Source organism: Excalfactoria chinensis, chromosome 8, assembly GCF_039878825.1.
Source record: "Excalfactoria chinensis isolate bCotChi1 chromosome 8, bCotChi1.hap2, whole genome shotgun sequence".
Classification (NCBI taxonomy): Eukaryota; Metazoa; Chordata; class Aves; order Galliformes; family Phasianidae; genus Excalfactoria; species Excalfactoria chinensis.
Genome location: NC_092832.1, coordinates 9,640,725 through 9,665,316, shown reverse-complemented (window position 1 = coordinate 9,665,316; position 24,592 = coordinate 9,640,725). Strand labels below are relative to the sequence as shown.

The 24,592-nt window shown below is 36.4% G+C and overlaps 1 protein-coding gene across 1 annotated transcript in view; it reads left to right on the top strand.

Annotated features, from left to right (window-relative positions):
- The window catches only part of LOC140255613 (uncharacterized), a 430,899-nt gene that overhangs the window by 13,918 nt on the left and 392,389 nt on the right, over positions 1–24,592 (top strand). Inside the window, exons 3-4 of the mRNA XM_072343365.1 lie at positions 2,983–3,120; positions 11,353–11,432. Coding sequence (XP_072199466.1) covers positions 2,983–3,120; positions 11,353–11,432 — 218 coding nt within the window. The remainder of the gene's footprint in view (positions 1–2,982; positions 3,121–11,352; positions 11,433–24,592) is intronic.

Sequence of the window (24,592 nt, the reverse complement as noted above, 5' to 3'; positions counted from 1 at the left end):
GTATCGCTGTTTTTCTTGCAGTCCTTGGTCAGAATACGTTTCTTTTTCAAGGAGGAGTTAATTCACTTGGTTTAAAATTGCATTTATTTATTTAGGCTAGCAAATGTTTTGTGTGGCATTATAGCACTTCCCCATTGCATTTTTGTTATGCAAAGTGACATCCTGAGACCATGCTTGTTTTTCTGTAGTGCTTGCCTTTTGTCCTCACTGTACCAGCACAAAGCTTTAAAAACAGTAAATTACTGGTTTTAGGAGGGAGTAAAGACTGGAACATTGGCTGTACTTCTGACTGTACTCTTCTGGAATTGTAGATGTAGTCTCAATTACAGTTTGTATTAGCATCTTTATCAGCACATAACCACCTTCTCTTCCAAACTTTGTGGGTAGATGAAATATCTCCTTTAAAAAAGTGTAACAAGTACTGCCTGTAGAGTCAGTGAGCTCCTCCTCCTTGTCTTTGCTGAAATGTCCTGTGCTTCTGGCTCTTGAATGTGGAGAGTGTTCCTGCACTCCTACAGCAAGGAGGAAGATGATAGCAGTAGTCAATATTATGAGGAACATAGAATGAGCAACACATCCTGCTGAATTCTGGAAAGGATAAGAAGGGACACTTAAAGACAGATTTGTTTGTTTTGTTTTGTTTTGTTTTTCAAAGTGGTCTCCTAAGCCTGTGAAACCAGAGTCATAAGATAAGAGAATTCTTGATCGTAGACTGCAGTCTGATTCTTGTCTATCTTGGAAGCTTGTTTTTCTGAAGGTTCCAGAATCCTTGCATAAATAGTCCTCTGAAATAAAATTGTTTCCAGGCTTTAGGAGATAACACTACCAGAACTGGGTATGGAAGCTTTTCCTTTTCTTTCATGATTGTTTGAAGATTAAATGTGAAGTTGGTAGGGACATAGCTCCTGAGTAACAACTATACTCTTCCCTATTGAAAGTGTGTTTTGGAACTAGTTCTTTCATAATTTTAATCACTGTATAAGGATATGGAATATAATTCCATGAAATTCCCTCATTAATTGGAAAAGGCTTTTGTTCTAGAAAAGAGGAAGTGTGGGGGTATGCAAGGGTGTGTGGGAAGGGTACACAATAGTTCCTACTGCAGTACGAATTATGCAGGAACAGAGCTATCCACTAAGTGGAAAATAGGAATCAGCTTTGTTCCTAAGGAAAACAACTCCCAGGAGGAAGCAAAAGTCCATATGTAAAGTCATAACTGCTGATGTGCTGTTCAGCTTTGCTTCCCACAGTGCAATGGGAATTCAGTGTATTTTGTATTTTAAAGTGGCACCTGTGAAATTGTGGGTATTCTGATATATAAAACTTAACACATGCTTAGAAAGGACAAAACACTTTGAACCCTGGGTCCTTTCAGCCAGTTAAAAGATGCTGATGTGCTAATCTTTTCTGCATTAAGGAGGGGAGAATAAATCTTCTGTTCTCACAGAGCCCGGTGATTGGCCACATGATAAAAATGCCTCTTATTGGCACCTGGAAGATCCGTGTGACGTGTGGTCAGAGAAGCCGAAGACTAATTCCAAGATTCTCTGTTACCTCTCCCAATAACTCTCCATAATTCTGTAGAACACACTGCAGGAAACTGGTTGTTAGAAACCTGGGGTCTGATGGAGGTAATGCTGAATGACTACTTCTGAGTTCCACATCTCAGAACCAGCAGTGAGCTGGTCGGTTGATCTGACACTTCTGTGTTTTCACATCAAAAATCCCCCAAGTGCCTGTTCCTGTAATATCTTCAGAAGCCATTTAGCATCATGTATCTGCCTTTTGATTTCTGTATCTCCAGGGAGTGTTTGACTCAGGCTTTTAAACTGTTCTTGTCAATACAAATGTAGAAAGGGGTTTTATTTAACTGGTATAAGCTGTCACCTCTGTAAATATCCTAAATGTGGTAGTATCACATGTTATATTACTTGTGCTGATAAATATTTCAGGTTATAGTTATGATTCTGCTGTGACTTGTAACAACTAGGAAAGTGGGGGTAACATGAAGGATGGTCTCTGTTTTGTGCCATTAGAAGTTCTGTGTACATGAAGTTATACTGGCAAAACTGTTGTTGCTGTAATCTGTTTTGTGAATTATGACTTTTTGTGTGTGTAAATGTAATGCACATCACTGTGTCATTCAAAATAGGAAGAGTTTGGGGTTCCCTTGTACTGGTGTGGCTATAGCATGAATGGATGGCAGGCGTGTTTCTGTATGAGATACAAAAACTCATTTACTTGTGTTAGTACAATTTAACAATGAAGTTTGAGGCCACTGAATACAAGGCCATAAAGGAAATTCGGGAGTTGCACAGAATATTAGTTGGTTTTTATTTTATTTTATTTTTTTATTTTATATTTTATTTTATATTTTATTTTATATTTTATTTTATATTTTATTTTATATTTTATTTTATATTTTATTTTATATTTTATTTTATATTTTATTTTATATTTTATTTTTTATTTTATCATAGTATCATAGTATCATAGTATTGTGCGAGTTGGAAGGGACCTTAGAGATCATCGAGTCCAACTCCCGGGATTCGAGCCCTCTGTGTAGCAGAGCGGCACTTCTACCCCCTGCTCCACAGGGGGGGGATTCGAACCCGGGCCCCCTGGTGTTGCAAACGGGAATTCTACCGCTGCGCCACCGGAGGCGGTAAAATTTTTTATTTTATTTTTTATTTTATTTTTTTATTTTATTTTTTTATTTTATTTTTTTATTTTATTTTTTTATTTTATTTTATTATTTTTTTTTCTCCCTGATAGGTTTCCTCAGGAGGCTCATTTCACATTTGCTTTTACAGCATAATGTCCAAAGTGCAACCATGTAAAACTGTCAGTTGAACGCCCCCTAGCTGAAGTAATTTTTAGAACATGAATAAAGTAAAGTTTTCCAGGGTGTTTTAACATACAACTGAGTTGAATCCCTCATTCAGAGTTTCTTGGTTTTTTTTTTTTGTTTTTCTTTTTTAGTTTCAACTCAGCTGAACTGTTACTCAAAGGATGGATATATTTGTGTTCATATACTGGACGTTTTGAAAAAGTATCTTACATTAAGGAAGCAATCTTCATTTTGTATTGTTTTTCGTTGGAGAAGAACTTTACATGTAGGTAAGACTTTGTTCTATTTTATATACACAATAACATTGATTTTGCCCTTTGCTCAGTCAGATTGTTCAGAGTACCTCTGTCTACAGATCAGTCTTCTGTACATTTAAAGGAAGTTTTATCTTATCCCACTTATGCAGATTCTTCTTGTCAATATTCCTACTCTCTCCGAGTGCCTAATTTTCATTGCATGTCACAATGAAGAACATAGTTTAAGGAAAAAAAACTATATATGAAGTTAAGCATATCAAGTAATTGCTACTGAGTTCTGAATAGACTCTACTATGAGGGTTTATAAGATCACTGAAGAATTAAAACCTAGCTAGAAAGCAGGTTACAGGGTCCTTAAGGTTACCATACACTTCTTCCTTTGCTTGGTAGTTATAAAAATAAAGCTGATGGGGCTTACAGACTGTTTTTGCTGACATTACTGAATTAGTTTTTCTTGGTTTAGCGCTTTTTGAGCATGTGAGCATTCATGAACAGGTGGACTGCCATCACAAACTGTCCATATATTATATTATCATATATCTCCAAGCAGAATTCACAGAGCTGAACAGGAGTAATTGACAATGTAATACATAAGTGCTGTCTTTGAGTTCATAATAGAAATGTATTCATTACAACTTGAATGCTAAACAGCAACTGTCTTGACAAAATGAACTGACGAAGGTTCAGTACTTCTGTCCCCTCCGGTAAAGTTTCAAGCATTTTGTAAGGTAACATAATCTTGGCATTCCATATAATATGTAAAGCAGCACAAAAGAGTGCAGATCTTATATTGTTTTTTGTTGATGACTGTTAGTTCATAGAGCTCCTTGTTAAATGAAAACAATGGAGAAAACTGTGCTCAAGTCCTCTGCATTATCATGGCTATAGCTATGCCCAGCATGCTAGTCTGGAAGCTCACAAAATCATAGAGATTGAAAGGGGCCTCTGGAGATCGTGTAGTTACAGCCCTCTGCTAAAGCAGGGTCTTTCGTATGGTAATAAAGTCATCACGTTTTTAACTATAGTGGAAGTTTTTTGCTCTGTATAGCCATGCATGCCTACTACTGTGCTGGCTGCTGATTTTAAGAACAGTATTCAAAATTCTCTAAACTCTGTGCTTTATTGTCTGTCTTTATATTGTAAATATGTACGAAAACATAGCCAACCTCAGGCTGCAAGTAGGTTAATTAATACATACAATTAATGCTGAGTAATATTTGTAAACACACATTGAGTGTTTTTTGTTTCATTTTGTTTTTAATGACTACATGGTTGAGATAGGCTGGAAAAAAGCACCATCAAGAATAAGCAAACAAGGCTGAGGCACCTGGGCTTATTCAGCCTGGAAAAGAGAAGGCTCTGGGGGGGAGACATTATTGCAGCCTTGCAGTACTCGAAGGGAATTTATAAACAGGAAGGAGACTGGGTTTTTATATGGGCAGATAGCGATAAGGACAAGGGGAATGGTTTAAAAGTGAAAGAGGAGTGATTTAGGTTAGATGTTAGATGACAAACTTCTTCACTCAGAGGGTGGTGTAGCACTGGCACTGCTGTCCAGAAGATCTTTGGGTGCCCCATCCCTGGAGACGCTCAAGGCCAGGCTGGATGGGGCCCAGAGTAGCCTGAGCTGGTGGGTGGTAGCTCTGCTCATGGCAGAGGGGTTGGAACTAGATGATTTTAAGATTTCCTTCAACCTAAGCCATTCTATGATTCTGTGAATCAGTTACTACTAGGACGGCTGGCATGTGATTTTATGACAGGTCATAAGAATTGGGGCATTGGTGTTCTTCTGCATATTTTGCGAAATGGGATGATGGTGAAGAAAAATTAGAGAATCTTGAAAAATTTCAAATAAGAATGAATGGAATTTCATGTTATTTTCCTTCAAAAAAGCAAGAAAATTGGCTAAGATTGTTAACTGTTGATATAGTATACCAAGAATCAACAGCTATTACTCAGCTCTGCAAATGAGAACAGTGGTTTCATGAGGTACTTGCAAGGTTGAATGTTAACCACAGTCTTTTGTGCTAGAATATGTATATCCTTTTATGGAAAAGCTTAGTCGCAAATGTAAACTGAACAAAGGATATGGAAGAGAGTAGGTGTTTCATGACACACAGAATGAAAACATGGAGCTTTGTGTGCATGAAGTCACTGCTCTTTGGCTATTGTCTTGTAATCAAACAGCAACGCTGTGGTAACCATAGGGCTGTACTTCCATAGTGAGTATTTTGTCTATCCTTCTAGCTGCAGTGTTCTGTATTTCTAATGGGAAATACAGGTAATATGAAGACATAAAAAAATAATAATAATTCTAAGAAATTCCCTTTCTGTGACCAAGGAGTGTGAATAGCTGATAACACAACAGTGTCAGGTCACACCTACAGAGCCCTAATTCTAGCTGTATGTGCGTGCAACATAATTGAAGCTGTCGGAAATGGCCTTATATACATGGTAGATACAGTAGCTTGAGATTTTAATGGTCCTGGAGCTCCATTCTATTCATAATATAGTTATCACCCATGTGACAAAGGTAGCAGAACAAGATATGTGAGTTTTCACCTCTGCTTATCTACTTTCTGACTTGATTGTTTAATGCAAACACATCTTCAATGTTGATGAAAATTAAAATGTCAAATTTGGAGTGACTTAGAGAAAGATGTGGATTTTTACCTTTCTTCTGTCTCTGCTTAAGGACGTAGCTTTTGACAAGTAACAGTTAATACCTGCAACAGTAATTTGCACTAATAAATTTGCCAAATCTTCTCTACCCAAGCTCTGTTTGATTTTTTATTTTTTATTTTTTTCCCCAATATTAATGGATCTGCTGCACATCTTCTCAAGATTAACAAGACCAAATACTACTCTCACAATATTCTGAAGACACAACTTTTTAGAGAATTCCTGTGTCTTCATAATTACTCGACCTTGGATTTATATGTAAAACTTTCTGAAATTTGACTTCTGTAATTACCACTTGGAGAGGCAGAGCATCATATCTTGTATATTTCGCAAACCCACCTGTTTGGAAGCTACTTGGGATGTGACCTCGTGTAAATGCTTTTAAAATTACTCAGAATCATTTCACAAATCTAATTAGCATGCGATAAAATCGCTTCAACTCACCTATTCTGACACTAGTCATTAAATTAATTCATGAAGCTTTATCTGTCTGTTGTTACCTATTGTTGAATGTCGTTTTTATGTGAAGAGAGCTTAAAGTGTATCACCCTAAATAGAAATTACAAGCCAGTGTATCATTCTTGCACTACATGTCAGTATTTATCTTGGCCAGCAAATTGTCATGTGTTCCTTTTCGTGAGAAAAAGCAAGCCATGCTCTGAAAGGAGAGAGAGAAAAAATCTGTGCTGTGTTTGTAGGAGGTGCTGTTTAATCAGCTAGACCAGTTAATAACTCTTGCTGCCTTTTTTTATTTGTCAAGGGCTCAATATTTTTTCAATATGAGGTCTGCTTCAGTGTGCTTTAAATGACAGTTTATAATTAATGGTACTTGAGTGTGCCTCATTTCAAAAATTCATACAACATTCTTGGTTACAATTTATACATGATTTCAAAGTATAATTAACGTTCAATTTTACAAGATATATGCAAACAGATATGCAAATTTGAAAATAAATATGCAAACATAGAAAATGTTGTTGAATTAAGTAGTCCTTAACATTTTTAATGAAATCAATATTTTATTCATATTTTGCACACAATTTTGAGTACTTAGTGATTTGATAGTTCTCAGACTTCTGTGGACCATGTCTGAAGATTAATTCTCCTGTGACTCGTCTTTCAGTCTCCTGAATTTTCCTTGTGAAAAACAGGAGCTAATTGAAACCCCTCTGAATTATTGGGATTCTTTTCAGTCGTGCTGTGTAGGTATTTCGGATAGTAACTTTAGCATGTTACTGAAACAGTTGAAAGTAATATTAAACCTATATCTATTCCATGGTTCTATTCCTAGCAATAGCCAAAAACAACGAACACCTAGAGAAAAATATCAAAATACGCCTCAAATGCATCACCTGAAGTTTTTTTTTTTGTTTTTTTTTTTTGCCTACAGCTACTTACGAGTCAAAAAATTTCAATGATGATTTTCCTATGCCATCCAACCCCTGGCCCCTCTTTTCTTTATTTAAACTACTATTAAGGTTATTTGTCTTGCATACTACCATGTTGCCCTCAGCGGCTTTTCTGTGTAAAGACCTCTGACACATTAGAGGCAGTTGCTCCATTCCATGCTGTTGTCCTTACAGAAACAATTTCGTACTTTACTGCTCTGTGAAACTGGTGTCTTATGGAATATTCTCACTTCCCCCCCATCTTCACCACTGTGTCCAAATATATGACTCAATGGTCTGATATATTTTTCCTCTGGATGTGGGAGGCTATTTTCACTGCTACATTGTGCTAGTAGCCCTTACTTGCACAAACTTGTATATTTCATGTGTGATTGTTGTCCTTGATTGCTTGCTATTGTTTTGCCAACAATCTTGCTTCCTAGAAAGGAAATGTTATCTCAGAAGATAACGTGGTTAAGATACCCAGGAAACCAAGGTATAAAGATGTATGGAATTTTGTATTTCACTGATAAGAGAAGTACCTGAAGAAGGCCTACAGAAAAGCTGAGGGGGAACTTACCATAAGGGCAGGTAGCAACAGGATGAGGAGAAATAACTTTAAACTGGAAGAGGATAGAATTTTTTTCCTGAGAGGGTGGTGAGACACTGGAACGGGTTGCCCAGTAGGTTGTGAATGTCTCCTATCTGGAAGCCTTCAAGGCCAGGCTGGATGGAGCTTTGAGCAACCTGGTCTAGAGAGAGGTGTCCCTGCCTATAGCGGAGGGGGGTGGAACTAGATCTTCAAAGTCCCTTCTAACCCAAACCATTCTGATTCTATGGGAAAATCCCTGGGGATCCTGAGAGAAACTCAAGGTTCTGGCAATAGTAGCTAGTAAATAACTGTGTAGTAGTACTGGGACACTGATAGGTGCTTCATTGTTGAAACAGGTATATATGTTATGATAACAAAGAAATAGATTGAGCTAGGAGATAAAAATAATAATAATCTTGTACATCTTGTACTTCACAACTGCAGCCTACGCTCTTTGTAGTGTAATTATATACAAAGTAAGGAGAGGCACAGAGAACGGTTAAAGAGTTTAGTGTCAGAAAGGACAAACGTAGGCTGAAGATGTAGGCAGTATGAAGTGGTAGGTTACCATTCTGTCTTTATTGCCGCTCAAAGCATGTTTTATGTTTGTACATTATTGAACCACTGAAAGAATATAACAAAATTTCTGCAGCTGCAGAAATTATTGGAGTCTAATAGTTTCTTCAAGCACTTAGCAAAGCCTTCTCCATCCAGATTCTAATGTTAGACAGGATGGCTTAGACATTGACTTATATTGCTGAAATTTGAGCATCTGGGCATACGAATATAGAGTGGATGAGTGTGGTGCAGAAAATTGCATTCAAGTTAGAATGCACCATAGACAGCAGGAGGCATACAATATTTGACTGCAGTTGGAATCTGTAGCAACATTAAGCTATTCGTAGCACTTCCATTACTGTGGATCCCACACAATAACTACCAGCCAAAGAGTGAATGTGGTTTCCTACCCTTGTTTTGCAGCACTACTGATCAAGATAGCGTGTCTAGGCCTTAAGTCATTTAGAGTTACTATACAACATTCCATACACATGTAAAGAGCTGTACTAAATTCAGTGTTTTTAATTAATTAGGACTTGCTCTTGTTAATAAAATTTATAGGCTTTTCTCTTTTGTTTTTTCAACAAAAGCTAGAATGTTTCACTTAGTTACTAATGTTTCACTTAGTGCACGAATGATCAAAATTGTAATTATATATGTGAAGAAACATCACTTCAGAATAGACTTGAATGCTGTTTTGATCATTGTAAAATGGCATTTGAAGTACAGTGTTTTGGTTATGAGATACAGAAAAATGTACATGCACTTGCAGGTGTGCAGTCAAAATGCTATTTCAGGGCAATGAAGTGCTACAATGTTTTCTGAAAAATATTTATTTATTACTACACGTATAGTGAGAGAAAACCATACAGCTGCTTTCCTGTACATCTGTGGTAGTTTCAACATTTCTAGCTTATTACTCACTGAAATGAAGACATTCTGGAGACCTGCTGTACTTAGCAAAACAGTTTTCAGAGCTATGCAACACTCTCTGCCTTCATGTCAAATAATCTTGGTTTTAAAAGATTACGTGTGTGTAGTTGTTCAGTTCCATATGCCTTTTTTTTTTCTCCTAGAATATTTCAGATCTGGTTTCTTACAATGTTTTATTTATGTGGGCTGGATTTCATTTCAACTGATTGCCCAATCCCCCTCTTCATTCTATTGTAGTTATTTTTTGAATGTCTCAAATTCTGCAATGGATTTATGACAACCTGAAAATTAACAATGGCCCCTTAATTGCACAGGGCTATGTGAGTCACAAAGTCTGTACGTGACTGATGTTTCTTTCCCCTTCTATCCAGGCAATTCTGTGTGCTTTTCAAACCTGTGTAGAGGTGGTAAAATGTGTATATGTTGAAACTTTTTCTTCCTGGCACTCCATCACTTGGAAAGCAATCTGAGGCTTTTCCATAGGCTAATTCTATTGGCAGTAACTTATAAAATCCCAAAAATATGGAAGCATGACTTTTGATTATACTATAAATTGGGATTATTTCCTTCAGGCAGGCGGAAGGACATGCCAGCTGGACTTTACATTTTGGCTGTTAGAAAGCTTTAGGAGCCAGAATTATAATTAGCTCACTCATATTAAAATATGTTCTCCCTAGCTATATTAATTTTTTTTATTATTATTATTATTTTTATTTTTTAAATTTTTATTTTTTGCCAGAGCCTGGTACAGTTTCTGAAAGATGCATTTCTCCTTAGCACAGGAAATATGCATCATATTGATGGTGTTACCTACCCACCTGTGCAGTGGCTATTGCGGTACTTGCACAGGGAGGTAGCACACCTGCTGCCTGGCATGTGGCAGATGTGTGGTTGCCCCATAGGGGTGGCTGCAGATGCTGTGGGCTGCCTCCTTCACTGCTCAGGACACCAACTGCAGAGATAAACACCTTGGGCTAATAGGATGAGAATTGCTCAGAACTGCAGGAAATGCATCTAAAACAGGATGGAAAGAAAAACAGAGCTTGTTCATAAATAAGACATCAGTGCAAGAAAGTGTCTTGTATTGCACCTTGTTTTGTTTTGCAAAGTAATGCCAGAGAATTTCAGCTGAGATCCAGCTGGAGTCCACGAAGCACCTATTGTGTATGGGAAGTGAGAATGAATCACTGGTAGGCACTGAAGAAAGAAGCTTTACCAAAGGAATCTGTCAGAAAACATGGACTACAGCAGAGGATGCTAAAACTTTCTATAGGTGCATCATTTAATTTGAGTGAGGACAGAGATAAGGCTCTACAATTGGTGGAAAGTGAAGAGGGAATATTCAGGGTAGAAGGTGTTATGTCCATCTAAGCTGTGCACCATTCACAGCTGTGGATTTAATTAGCTGTAGCTCTCCCAGCTGAAGGGGCCAGCTGAAGGCTATCCTGTTGCCTTGGCAGTGGCGAGGTGTGTATTCATGTTACAGCAGGGGGCTCCAGAGTAGCAGAGAGATTTCACTGAGCAACAGTTAGTCACATCAGAATTCTGAAGGACATTTTAAAAAGTATTGAGTAGGATTGTTTATTATTTCACTGTAAAATCTGAAAGACTTAACTGATTTTGGAGCTGATTCCTTGCAGACTTAAGAAACACATAGATAAAATTAGTCTTGCAACTGCAAATCAATCAGTGTGTTTTGGTACCCAAAAAGGAGAAATTCCAAACTAGAGCAGCAGAAAGAGATTAGTGTACAATTTAACCTGAAGTTTCAAGACAAGCTATTAATGCTGCTACTTGAGGGTGATACTGATATCTGGCAAGCTTTTTTCCTTCCTGGTTATAAGACCTGGTGTACCTTTTTCTCTCAGTCTGACTGTTTTCCATCTGCTAAGATATTAGGAAAAAAATGCTTATAATGTTTGAGTAGAAAGATTTCTTATTAATGCTAGTAATCAGAGAGGCATTTCAAAGCAGATTTGACTTACTAAGTAATAGATATTCTGGATCTTAGTTTTGCTTAGACTCTTGAATTCATACTAATCTTAGTTTATTATTCTGTTTGTTTGTTTGTTTGTTTTTTCCCCACATAAGAAGAGTGAATACTTTGAAGTGTGCTACTACCAGATCTTACCAGATCACTGAACAGAAAAGCATGACTAGAGCTCCAGAAAGTAAGTTGAAAATTACATTATTTGAAAATGACTGTAGTTTCTCTGCTGAAAATTTACAAGCATTACTGTATAGTTCATAACATCTGTAAAAAATGTTTTCTTTTCATGGACTATTTTCTGTGTTTTGAAAGTAATGAAATATAAATGATTTGAAAGTAGTAAAAAATATGAACAGGGATAAAACTTGAAACCTTTACCCTTTTCTTGGAGCTGAAATACTAAACCTTAACTTTCCTCTGAGTTACAGAGATATGTACTCGCACAAGTAGGATCTCTTTTTTTTTTCATCCAGGTTAGAGGTCATTTTCTATTGGCTAAATTCTTCATAACTTAGTTATTTTTTAAAACTATCTTTTAATTAAAATATATGGTAGCTCTGTTGTTCTCCTGGTTATTTTGGTAGAACTTTGTGTTGCCACAGTAATTCTGATTCAGGTTTCAAAAATGTCCAGTAAGCAAGATGAGTCTGTTGGTCAGAAATAGTGGTATAACTTTTGCATGTGTGGGGAAGAAACAGATTTGTCTTTTCAAGGAAAGAAAAAGGTCTGTTGATGCTTCATACCTGATTTTAGCCCCCTTATTCAGTATAATAGTACTGATAAGCACTATTTTGTTGTGTCCCTAGTGATTTAATTCCAAACAGCAGGTGTAATCAAAGAGCAGTGGAGCAGAAATGCTGTCACAGCTTGAAACAGTGATTGAGCACCTGGTGGGAAGGCAGAGCCAACCCAGGGGCGCTCAGGTGCATGCAGTACATCTGAGTGACTGGAAGAGGTGGAGCCAGGATCCACCCCTTCCCAGACCTCATTTAAGGATTTGCAGTGGAGGTGAGGGTATTTTGTTGGAGATCCTTGTGTACCTGAGGCCTTCTAAGGGTAAGCAGATTCTTTCCTTTGTTTTTGTGTCTGCAGCTGCTGTGTTTAACTATGTCCTCACTTGCTGCAAGCAAGGATTTAGCTACTATGATGCTATTGTTGTGCTTGCCATTCTATTATAGCATTATAATTAGTAATCCCAGAATTTCAAGTGCAATCCTAGGTATTTGTCTTGATTCCTACCTCATGTTTATATGCATATATGCAGAGGTGTTCAAAACTTATATAAGAACAAAGAAACTTTATGTCATTTCTTGTTATAGGAAACTGATAGCATGCTTTGGCTATTTGATCTGAAGTGAGTCTAGCTTTACAGTTAGTTTTGCTTTTGGAGATTTGCCTGCTTTGCTGTCTTTGTCTAGAGTGTCCTATAGCCCAAGACTACTCTGCTAACTGAAAATAATTACTATAGCAGTTGCATCTTTTTGACCTGTGGGCTTTTCTTGCCACTAGACTTCTAATTTACCTGTTGTTAACAGGGTACTTCCTACACCTCAAAAGCACTGTTCTCCTGTAGTATTTCAGCCAGATAATCTACAAACATTCAACATTACTGACCATATCGTAGGAGGGAGTAGGAAGTTTCTCATGCTTCCCTCGATTATAGCTGGTTGACCGTTATCAGCTACCTTGAATAGCATATTCTAAGTCCACAGTATAAAAGAAGTTAGATTTTTTTTTTTTTTTTTTTTTTTTTTTTTTTATGAGAGAAAGTAATGCAGAAGTGAAAACTGTGATAGGAAGAGCACACTGTCTATATGGAAGGTTCTCTGCGTGGCTTCAACATGGTAGTTGTGTGGAATGAAAAACCTGAGTTCTTCTAAACTTACCATTGAATAAAGAACCCACAAAAGAAACAAAAAAAGACCCATGAATAAATGAATAGACAATGAGTTTCCAGCTGAAAAGAAGCAATGAAAAGCTAGAAAGAGGGTGGAAAATGAAGAGGATTAGGTGCCAAAACCAAGGTGCCAATAAAATCAGAGTTTGTTGGATTGGTGTGAGTGGGGATCCCTAGTTGCTCATTAGTTCCATACGCGGTGTGTGTTGCCAGAGTGCTTTGGTCCTAGATTAATTCACAAAGAATTTTGATCAACAATTTATATCTTACACAAAAAATGCCAGTGGAGAAAGGTAGAGGAGGAAGCCATGTACAGAAGCAGCTGTGTAGTAAATACACAATAAACTGGGATTGGATGGCTAGTGCTTTTAGAACCGGGCGTTCTAATAGATCTTCTTTAGTGCGATGATGAACATGTAAGTAATTATTCTTTCTATTTCTCTTATTGATCACCAAAGAAAACAATTCTCTAACACTTATTTGTATGCAGTGCTAGTCTTATAGAAATACTAAATGCATGTTGTTGTTGTTATATACTGAGGAGAAACCATACTATTATCTAGCTGTAGTTAAACCTTTAGAGAGATTTTTCAGGATCACAGGTAGATCAGATAAATATTTTGGCTTTGGATTTATGGGTACGGAGTCTGTGAGCAGCGGTTGGTCTTTGGCATGCAGCTGCCTTCTCTATTATGTGCTAATTCATTTCCTTAATTGGGATTTTGGGATGAGGAAATAATTTCCTAAATGATAAGGGGGGGAAAAAGTAATCTACTTCATTCTGGATAGCCACTGCATAAAAACTGTCAAAATCATATTGGTCTAGGTTCATCTCCACTGCAACTCTATTGACTGCAGTGGAGTTAAATCAAAGATGAATCTGTCTGCTCAATTTAAATCTAATGATTGGTTAAAAAGTCAGAGGAGAGTCCTATCTAAATCCAGTGCTATTTTATCCTTGTGTCAGCATTTAATTCCATTTGCATATAAGCCTATTTCCCTTTTCTAAATTTAATTTGTTAGAGCTTGGCCCTCAGCAACAACAGCAACAACGAAGTAATTGCATACAGTATTGGGCAATGGTGCCAATACAGCATGTGCTATAAAAATGTCTCACACAGATTTATAAAACATAGCTATTAGTCTGCTTGGTAACAGCAGAATCTAGAGGTCTGGAAAAAAATGTCAAGCTACTTCAAGGACATGTGACATTTAAGAATGTACATACAAAGAAACATTTATTATTATTATTTTAATATCGACTGTTTGTTGTGGCAATTTCACCAAAGGAAATGGAGTATCCATGCCTTCTATTATCAATAGGAATACTCGTATGGTTTTGTTGAGATGGAACTGACCAGGCCTTATTTCTTAAACTACCTGTAGCAACTTCTCTGGCTTTGCACAAGGTGCTTTTGCTGTGTGACTTGTTAGGTTTGTTTTAAACTGTAGAGGGATGTTTGGCATTGTTTAGCTACCTTGTTTAGCTGCTGCGCTCTACTGCAGTGTTATTTGTTTTCATATCACCTAGTCTCCAGTCACTTAGTTTGGACATCATTAGACCTTTCCCCTTCATCCTTTATCATCCTATAATAAAAATATTTCTTTTTGTGAATTTGACTTGATCTAGGCATTCAGAATCTGTTGTTCTTCCAAAGGTCGTGCTACCTGCCTCAAGTTTATAGGTTCCTTCCTATATTCTTATTTTGCTTATCCTGAATACTTGTTTACACCTAAATGGAGAACTCCTCAAGTCAAAACATTTCTTAGTATTTAATTTGAGTTTCCTTTCTGCTTCTAAAATTAATAATGGCAGTAGATTTGTATGTCTTGTCACTTTTTCACAACTTCATGATCTACTGAAGTCATTTCAGTGTCACTATTTGTGGGAAGAAGATGCTAATACCAAGAGTCAGAGGAGCTGCCCACTGCACAGTATTGTACAATACTGAATAAATAACAGCCTGGAAGAGAAGCAAAATTTTTTGGTTTATAGTCATATGCTCTGTGCCGAAGGCCATGCCACATATGGAATATAGTCTAAATAGGGATGGAGAATACACGTTTCTGACTTCCATATTTAGGTAAATCAGGTTGTTTCCTAATATATCATATATTTTCAGAATGTTGTTCCTCCTTTGGACAGGAATGCCCACTATTAACCATTCTCTGTACTCCCATTACTTCTTGATACACTTCCTCAGTAGGATTAGAAGGTACTCAATGCATTTCAGGAGACACTTGCCACTTTATCGAGTTAGATAAACTTACCTTTGATGTTTCTGTGATCATATGTCACAATTAAATGCGGAGAATTAGGTTTTATTTTTATATAATGTTCTAGTTGCAGCCAAAGCCTCAAATATAAGAATGCATAATATCTGTCTTCATATTCTTGCCTTGCTTTAGAAAAATCAGGATATGCTGAGATTGGTTTTTGTACATATTCAAATGCTTGTTGGAACTGTCAAGTAAAGATTTGGCTTCAGCTTTTAAATGTTCAGATTTTTAAGTGTTGTAACAATTTTTACTCTTTCCTCTTCTTTCATCCATGAATTCATTATAAATGTCAGATAAGGCTAATCCTTCATGTGACATTACTACAGATGGCTATGTAGTGGACTTAAACCTGATGCTGATTGTCTGGATAATCTGGATAAAAGCTAGTAACCTAAACCAGATCCATTTTGTGATTACTCATTTTAGTAGTTAAGATACATATAAAATACATATAAAATATTTATTCCAACAATTTAATTAACACTTCCCCCCCCTTCTCTTCCCCCCCCCCATTCTTTCTGGTTTTGTATTTTGAAGAGGGTTCTTCCACATCGCTCAGTCCTACCTTGAGTTAATCCTGTGTGTATGTACACATATAAGATATGGTCAGAGGAGAGAGTTGTCTTCTTGATAAGAATGAATGCTACTTTTATCTTTTCTGTTAAAATTCCCTTCAATAAACACAACTGGAAAGGAACTTAAAATGTTTATATGAAAGGGGTTTAATTGGAAGTATAATTGGAAGTATTGGAGATACTTTACATCATTACTGAATACGTTGTGATCAGATGCCATCTTAACTATTATTCATTATGAGATCATAAATGTTTATAATAGAAGGAAGGATAACTATTTTGGTCTGAAAGGTTAGTGAAAGAAAGATGAATTATTACAACAGCTGAATAAAGGTGAAAGAGGTGAATAATTACATGGAATGCTGTAAGCAAGAAATCAAACCTACAATTTCAGGTTTTGCTGCAAATAAAATCTTGGTGGGATGATATACATTAAACTAATTATCATTATTAATAGTGGTGGTGTTATTTTAATGTTTGTGGTTATCACAAGGCAGGAGCAATAATTTGATCTAATTGATAGCAACTTTTGGCTTTTTTCAATCACTTTTAAAAAATGTCAGTTGTTAGGTTGTGATTTTTAGATGGTAGCCGATGCATACTGATCTATTTTAGAGACTTACAGAAAGTGTGTGAATATAACAGCAATCTATTATTGACCATATAGGTGTGGTTTTAAGACCTATGTGTAGTACGTGTATTTTGCTACCATCTGTTCCACATTAGAGGAAATGTCAAATTCTGCAGGGCTGTTTCTTTACATGTTGTAGGTTTGGAAGTGCCATTTCAGCACTAAAGTCTGATTCATCAGGACTGATATGTCACTTCCAGAAATGTGTTTAATGGAGTGTGTGTGTGTGTATGGAAATGACATCCTAGTATAAAAAGGGTCCTGGGTTATGGTATTTTATGATCCACGTATCTCTAATTCATCTTTTGCTTTAGAAACATAACACATGTTCTAGCTGCACTGATATGGGTTCCTGCTTATTATATTTAATGGATTATGCATCCTCTTTGTCCTTGACATAATCCTAAGTATGTGCATAAAACTCAGATCATGTTGCCCATAAAAACCAATCAGCCTGAGTTCTTCTGCAAGGTGTTGAACATTCACCCAGAGCAGATGGTAAAGATAATGTTTAATAAAGAGTTAGAGGATTAGTTGGAACAGAAATAAGCTAAGAGAAAGGGATAATTTCATTTCATATGAAACTCCATGACATTTCATGTTCCCGAGGACTGATTAAAATTATGCCAAAAGCTGCTCTTTTTGGCCAGTTTGTCCTGACACTGACCCTGCTTATGTTGTCAGCTGCTGTATCCACATGTGTTATTTTACTGCTTTGTGAATAACTCAAAAGAAAGCTCTTGTTATTCTCCTGTGGCTGGCAGAAGTAATTCTTAATTAAGTGAGGATAGGGGAGGTGGTAGGATTCTGCTAAATATGTTGAATATATTTAAGCAACTGGTAACTTAACCGAGGCTTAGAAGAAAGGTTTTATAGGTGTTTTTTTTTTGTTTGTTTTTTGTTTTTTTTTCTTTTGTTTGTTTTTTTTTTTTTTTTTTTTTTTTTGCATAAATTCATTCTAAATGTTATTTTTTTATAACATGTGCAGTTAAACTTTGGGTTACTTTGAATATTTAGATGCTGAATGAAAGGCAGAGCAAAGGTTAGACCATGGATATATTTTTAGGTCTTGTTTTAGGAAAAATTAGTTTTGCCATCAAAAAAAAAAAAAATTGTAGTAACAACACCTGTGTATTTTATACATTGTGTAGTATTTGGAATGAGGGCTATCTTTATTTTAATGAGGTTTAATCTGAAGAAATTGAATAAACGAATCAGAAGTAAGTATTCTACAATTAGGATATTTCAGAGCATTGTATTGTCCTCAGGTTTTATAACTTCATTTTATAAATTAGAATATCTGGAAAATATCTGGTCTGGATATTGTAGAAACTCCTTGTGTGGAATCTACTGGTAAGTGCAGCTCTTGTCAGCCTGAACACAGAATTTAAAGTCCTTAAAGCCATTCTTACGTGTGAACGCATCTGTTCAGGGGAAGACTTTTTAGAATGGTTGATGGGAGGCAAAAGACAAGGATTTATCTGAGTAGTTTTGGTGTTGAGTGGGGCTTATTTGAGACTAAGTGGTTATTGGAGTATAGAAATAGACGTAAGCATCTCTGGACCCATTGTGGCTCAAGTTTGAAGTTCGAAACTTTTTGGTATTTATGGTCTTTAATGGTATAGCTGTCATCTGTTTCTGTAATTCAGAAAAGCTAAAGCACTTGTATGCTAGAATTGATGTAACTGCTTCTGCATTGATGGGAGCCTGAATTCCTTGAAAACCTCTTGAAGTTTGGTGGTTTGGATGGTATTGCTACCTTAGTTCAGGTGAAATATTCTCAGATCATGATCCAGGCTTTTGAGCCATGTCCTTTTCTTTACTTCAGACGGTGTTTGTCTTCTGCTGCTTTTTCTCAGTTTAGTATGTAAAGGTGTTTTTCCAATATTTCTATAGTACTTTATAGGATATTTTAAACAGCAGAGCCTGTTAAAAATAGGAGCTAGATAAAATTACCAAGACACTGTTAAGAATATACAAGAAATTAATAAAACTTGAGTTATCTGTGAATAGTCAAAAGGATGTAACTGTCTCTTGTTTGTAAACTACCACTTGTAAAATAGTTTGGAATGAAACTGACTAGTAAAATTATTTTCGAATGCCCTTAAATTTGTTAAATTTTATCCATTGTTCTTTGGAGGCAACTTTTGAAACTTCAGTGGCAAGAATAAAACTCAACACGAAGTCTGTCAGCTGATACATATTATCAAAATCAGATAATGCAGCTCAGCAAGAAGAGAGGGTCATACTGCGGAGCTGAGACATAGATAAAGCCATAACTTGCTTTAGACTTATCTCAGCTTAACCTTGAACCAGATGCTCTTTCCAAGCCCCTCCGCCCCCCCCTCCTTTGCAGTGCTTACAGTTTGCTACAGCTATGCAATAGCAGACAGCTAGAGCTAACAGAAAGGGAAAGAGGCCTCCAAATCACAGCATTAAACTGATCTTTAAGTGTTTTTCATCCCAAACCTGTGTTGTTTTTTTTTGTTTGTTTTTTTGTTTTTTGTTTTAAATGTGGAGATAGAAATTAATAGTTGACTAGTTTAATTTTGATGTGGAACAGGAGAATTGGGTACAGAAGGCTTTTTTCTTTCTGTTAGTTGAGTAGTGATTGTAGTGAAATGAATTGCCAAACTGAAAGTGTAACTTTTCTTTTGTTTAAATAACTTTCACTCCAATAAGCTCCAGAAATAGCGATTATTGTGGAATGCACAGACACTTTAATTTTTTCCCAGATTGTTAATGATTAGCATAAAAGTCATTTTTTCCTGGCACTCACAGCGTTCACCTTGTATGTCCCTACAGTTACACACACCCCAGCTTGCCAGTTAGTGTGTTCACATCATTCTCAGATGTTGCTTTTCTTTTTTTCTCTGCATTTTTTTTCTTGTCTTAGCAGGGAAAATCAGAAAGCAAGCTTTCTTTGATTATTACTCCTTTGTTTTTTTCAACCAGTGCTTCTCAAAATTTCTCAGAAATCAAATGTACATTATTTCCTTTTTCTATTCCTATTTAATGTGTATTGGTTTCCAAACTCATGTCCTCCAGCTCTCATTACTCCTTTAATAGGTCTCTGAGTTTCTTTTGTCATCAGTGCACACTTTGTTTTTGCATCTGAATTAAACAGCCGTACTTCATTAAGACATTGCTGATTTGGGTAGCTTTGGAATAAGTGAGAACCTAGCACTAACTGTACTGGGTTTTGGATGTGTTTCTTGTGTGCGTAATTATTTCTTTTGACTTGAACTAATAGGGTTTTTTTTTCCTGTAAGGTTTTGTATTTGAGTATATGATTTCTTTCCTTTCTTTTATTTATTGTTTTTAATATACGTATACTTGTCCAAAGGAAGATTAAAGTCAAGCTTGAATGTTATGATACACTGATTTTATTTATTTTAAATTAGAAAGCTCTCAAATTATTGGTTGTCTTAATGCAGGTCTCTCTGGAACGTACTCTTGTGAAGATAATAACTGATGATATGTGCTTTTCTATCACTATAGTTTTATATGCAGATGTAATGCTTATGCTTCCTAGTTACATCAGAGTGTTCTAATAAATAGATATCGTACAGCTGCAGCAAACAATCCAGTAGTATTTGACATGCTACTTTTCCCAATAGGAAGGACAAACCAGTTGCAGGAATTCTTATCACTGCTTCTTATTGCAGATGCTCTTAATTTTTTATCTCTTTTAAGTCCGGGGGAATTCCAGAATGAAATATCACATGTCCAGAATTTAGAGTAGTTATATTATCTCTCCCTAACTTCTGAGGTCCGTGCTGAAGATGAACCATCTTCTGGGATATGATGGCAGAAGGCAGATCTCAGCCTGTATCTGCAATTTTGTATCCAAAAGAATACCCATGATGACTCAATCCTTGCTGCTAGATTATTGAGGCACCTGTGACTTCTTAAATTACCTACAGTTGCACTAGCTAGGATTTACTGGCTGCCAGTGGGGAGAGGCAGGCTGCTTCAGGATCATCCATGGTTTAACCATGCTATTGAACAGAAAAACAGCAAGAAGAAGGCAGTGGGAAACTCAGGTTCTCTTTCTTCTTGTAGGAAATAACCCTTAATGCAGTTTCAGCTGAGCCATAGCCATGTACCCACACCCACTTTTCAGGCAATTCCCTAAATTTCTGTAAACCACAGAAAACTGCAAGCTCTCTTCTTATTGGGTATGGTGATGAAAGGAAGACTCACAGTCACCTGTAAATAAATTGTCATTTTCCACCAACTGTGGCTTCTGCTTCTAGTTTTGAGACTTCCTCCTATAGAAAAAAAACTGGAAAAATTACCAGTGGAATAAGAGATTTGGAAGAACTAATGATCTATCCATATATTTAAACATGGAATTACTTTTTAAATTTTCAGTTAGAAAGTAACACCCTTCTACTATGACCTTTAGTTTTTCTCTTCTGTGAAAGAGGAATGAATGATAAGCTTTAAGAATGCCTTTGGTCAGCATAGTGAAGCATAGTCCTGCTTTGTTCCAAGACGCAGCCTATCCCCTGGCTCAGTTTCCCTGAGCAAATCAAAGCATTTGAGTTGGCTGCCACTTGGGGCAGTGAGAATGAGGAAAAGCAGGACTCAGGAAAAACTGAATCATCTCATTTCTAGTAACATTCTCTTTGGATCTCCCTTAAAAAAAAATAAAATAAATTGTTCCAGGTTTCCAGTGGAGTGTAGTAAGATATGGAAAATATTTTATTCCTCTGGTATTAAATTAGTAGGAAATGTTCTCTGACATCTTGCTTATTTGTAGCCCCTGATTAAGAAAAAGGAACAAAATCTTCCTGGTATTCCTGGCTTTCTTTTAATTTTTAATACTCTGTACCCTTATTAATGTGGTGGTTTTTACATACAAAAATAAAAGCTATTACCTTACTAATAAATGCAAGTGTGACACAATCCACTATTTAGTAGCTGCGCAGATTCATTCACTTTTCTCAGCTGAGTCTGTGTTGATATAATAGAGCTGTGTGTGAGACTAAGTGTGATGGATTTGAATTTGCTTCAGGCTGACGCTTCGTTGCACTAAGCATGAAAGTAATTTATGCTCAACAAACCTTTCTTAGAAGACCTCTTGGAGAAAACAAGTAGACTTCATACTAAACAGGGCCTTGATGATGGCTAAGTAGTTGTCTTTGTTGTCGCTTATCCTGCTTCCATTAAATGTTAAGATAGCAGAAGGTTGTGGGAATAGTAATTTCCATCACTGCTATTTTGGACTGAGATTTTCTTTCTACTGGAACTGCAAGAAGTAATGAGAATGGGAAATTGTTACACGTTTTCAAAAAATATAAATATACATACGTATAAAATGTGTTTTATTCCCAAGTGTGGCAGAAGTTTGCAAAGACTGTCTTGTCAGCTGGTAACAGTGAAGCCTTGCCTTTGTGAAACTGAGAGCCTTGTAATACAAAACAAAGGGGGAGCAAAATAGCATTGTGTGTGGTAAGGTTACTAACAGTTAAGGTATGGTCTGTTTTTTAACAGGAGGTGGTAGAGTTTGGTGATACCATCACATGGCAATGCCATGCAGAGAGAAGAAAAAATTCAGAGTGATTTCTCTGATAATATGGGACCAACAGGGAATTTATAATGAAACAATTTACACTTGCTTTGAAATATGACAAAGACAATTTTTCAGTTGCTGAAGACAAACCATTACTGATGTATGTGTGTGAACCAGCAGAAAGTTTTCTAATACAGGCTGTCCACATCTATTGAATAGCTGATGTAATTTGTCCGACTTGTCTAGCAGTATGTAATATCATAATATTCCCACTGTCGTATTTTCCTGTAATGCCAATGTTATGGTGAAAAATGCAGAATTACCTCTGTGTGATTCTGAAAAAAAATAATCATATATCCTTCAACCTTTAAGTTTTAGCAAATTAAAGGTTTAAATTCATCTGGCTTTAGATGTCTTTACAAGTATTTGTGGTGGTCTTTTCATCCATTTGGGGAAAAAAATAGTCGGGTTACATTTTGATATATGATTCCATCTCTTCATCCATACAGTGTAATGTAGCTCAGAATTGCATTGAATGCGAATGATACTAGAGGTACTGGCATTACATGTGTTTTATTTTTTTGTGTTTCCTGGAGGAGAAAGATATTAGCATGTGTGATTATAAAGACTTAGGCCTCAAGTTTCTGTCTTCATGTCAATTCAGATCTGAAAAAAAAAAGTAAAAAAAATCCTATCTAAGATCAGTGAAGGCACTATGCTGTAAGGTCAGAGAACTGCTCATAAGAACAAATGAACTATTAGGTGATGTTCAGGGCCACTTTTGCTTTCCAGAAACAGGCTGAGACATTTCTAAATCTTTGCTGCTGGGTGATAAGATGATGCTAGCACAGGTAAATTCTATACTGGACAAACAGAGCTGGTATCTGTGACCTTGAATTACCCATCTAAAGAAATTACTGGTTCTTCAGTATAGCTGTTCATCATCACTTTTATGGGAGGAGAGATATCAGAGATGGGAAAGTATTGGTAGTTGTACTGAGATACTTAAACAGGCTCACAGTTTGTAGATTCTTTTGGTGAAAGTTTTATACAGGCTGTGAAAATATTTTCCCTTCTAGTGAAATAGAGCTCGATTTCTTCACCTATGCTCCCCTTCCTTCCTTTTTGTTTTTACTTTTGAGGAAAAATTAAAGGAGTTGGAAGTGTTTTTTTTAGATTCTTGCAGGTGTAAGCCATGCAAATCATACTAAAACAAGATCGCTTGGATTATTTGATCTGCCAGATTGTCCCTGCATGGCTAGAAATAAAAATTCTGTAGTTGGGTTTCCTGGAAATAAATTATTTACCAGTCTTTGGATCTACGTCAAATGAAGTACTTCTGCTGTTCTTGCATGCTTATTTTGCAGTATGTATTACATGTTTTTACCGCATAGGGAAAAGTGGTCAACTTTTGTTAGTACCCATGTCAGTAGATTTGGCAAGAAGAGGTTTGTTCCTCCTTGGATTTTGCATACCTGCACCACTGGGTCTGTTGGAGTTTGAGGAACATTAGGAGGATGGATGGATGCCCAGTTCTTTACTGTTACAAATGGAATTGCTGCTCTACAAGTAAGACTGGAGGTACTTTCTATCACATTATGCTCTCTTGGTGTCTATTTGGAAACACCTTCTAGCCATCTTATTGGAGTCAAGCAAAATGATCTCGTATAATGGATTTAGGCTTTCAGATTCATATAATTTTGCCAGGCCAGCCACCACATTGTAAAACTTAGCTAATATAAACAGATCATTATTATTTTTTTTAATACAATCAGGACACCCTCTCTTGCAGATGTAGAGACTTCTGAAATATTCTACCTCTAGAGTGAATTGATTATCCTAATAGATATTCATAGTAGGCATTTTTAAAATCTTTAAGAATCACCGTACAGTAGTATCTTCTTTGTATTCTGAGGTGGTAGGTGACAGTGGGTTACTCTTATATGGTAGGCTTATATGATATTCAAATATAGCAACATCTTGGTGATTATATGGTGATTACAACTTTGCAATTGGCATATTTCAACTAAGTACAGGAACATAGCATTCCTAATGAGATATAGCAATAATTTCCATGTCACAAAATGATCTTTTCCCTACTTTATCTTACTGCTACCAATGTATGTTCCTATAGACTGATGAATACAGATCTAGCATTATTATATTAGAGATCAAAGTAAAGATTGAGAACAGGGTCTGGAAGAAAATTACTCATGCAGTGTATGAATCTTTGTATTGGTTAAGGTAGTTGAGGATATCTGGTCTCTTTTTTGTCTGGCCCAAAGGAGCCTCGAACAATTCAGGAAATGGTTAGAGATTAGGAAGAGGTATTCAAAGATCAGTAGGAAACTTAGTCATGGCAGTCTTAATGTAAGTTTCTGTAAGTTATTCCTCTTGGAAACCCTGAGCCATTAACTTGAGGCTCAGTTTTTCACTC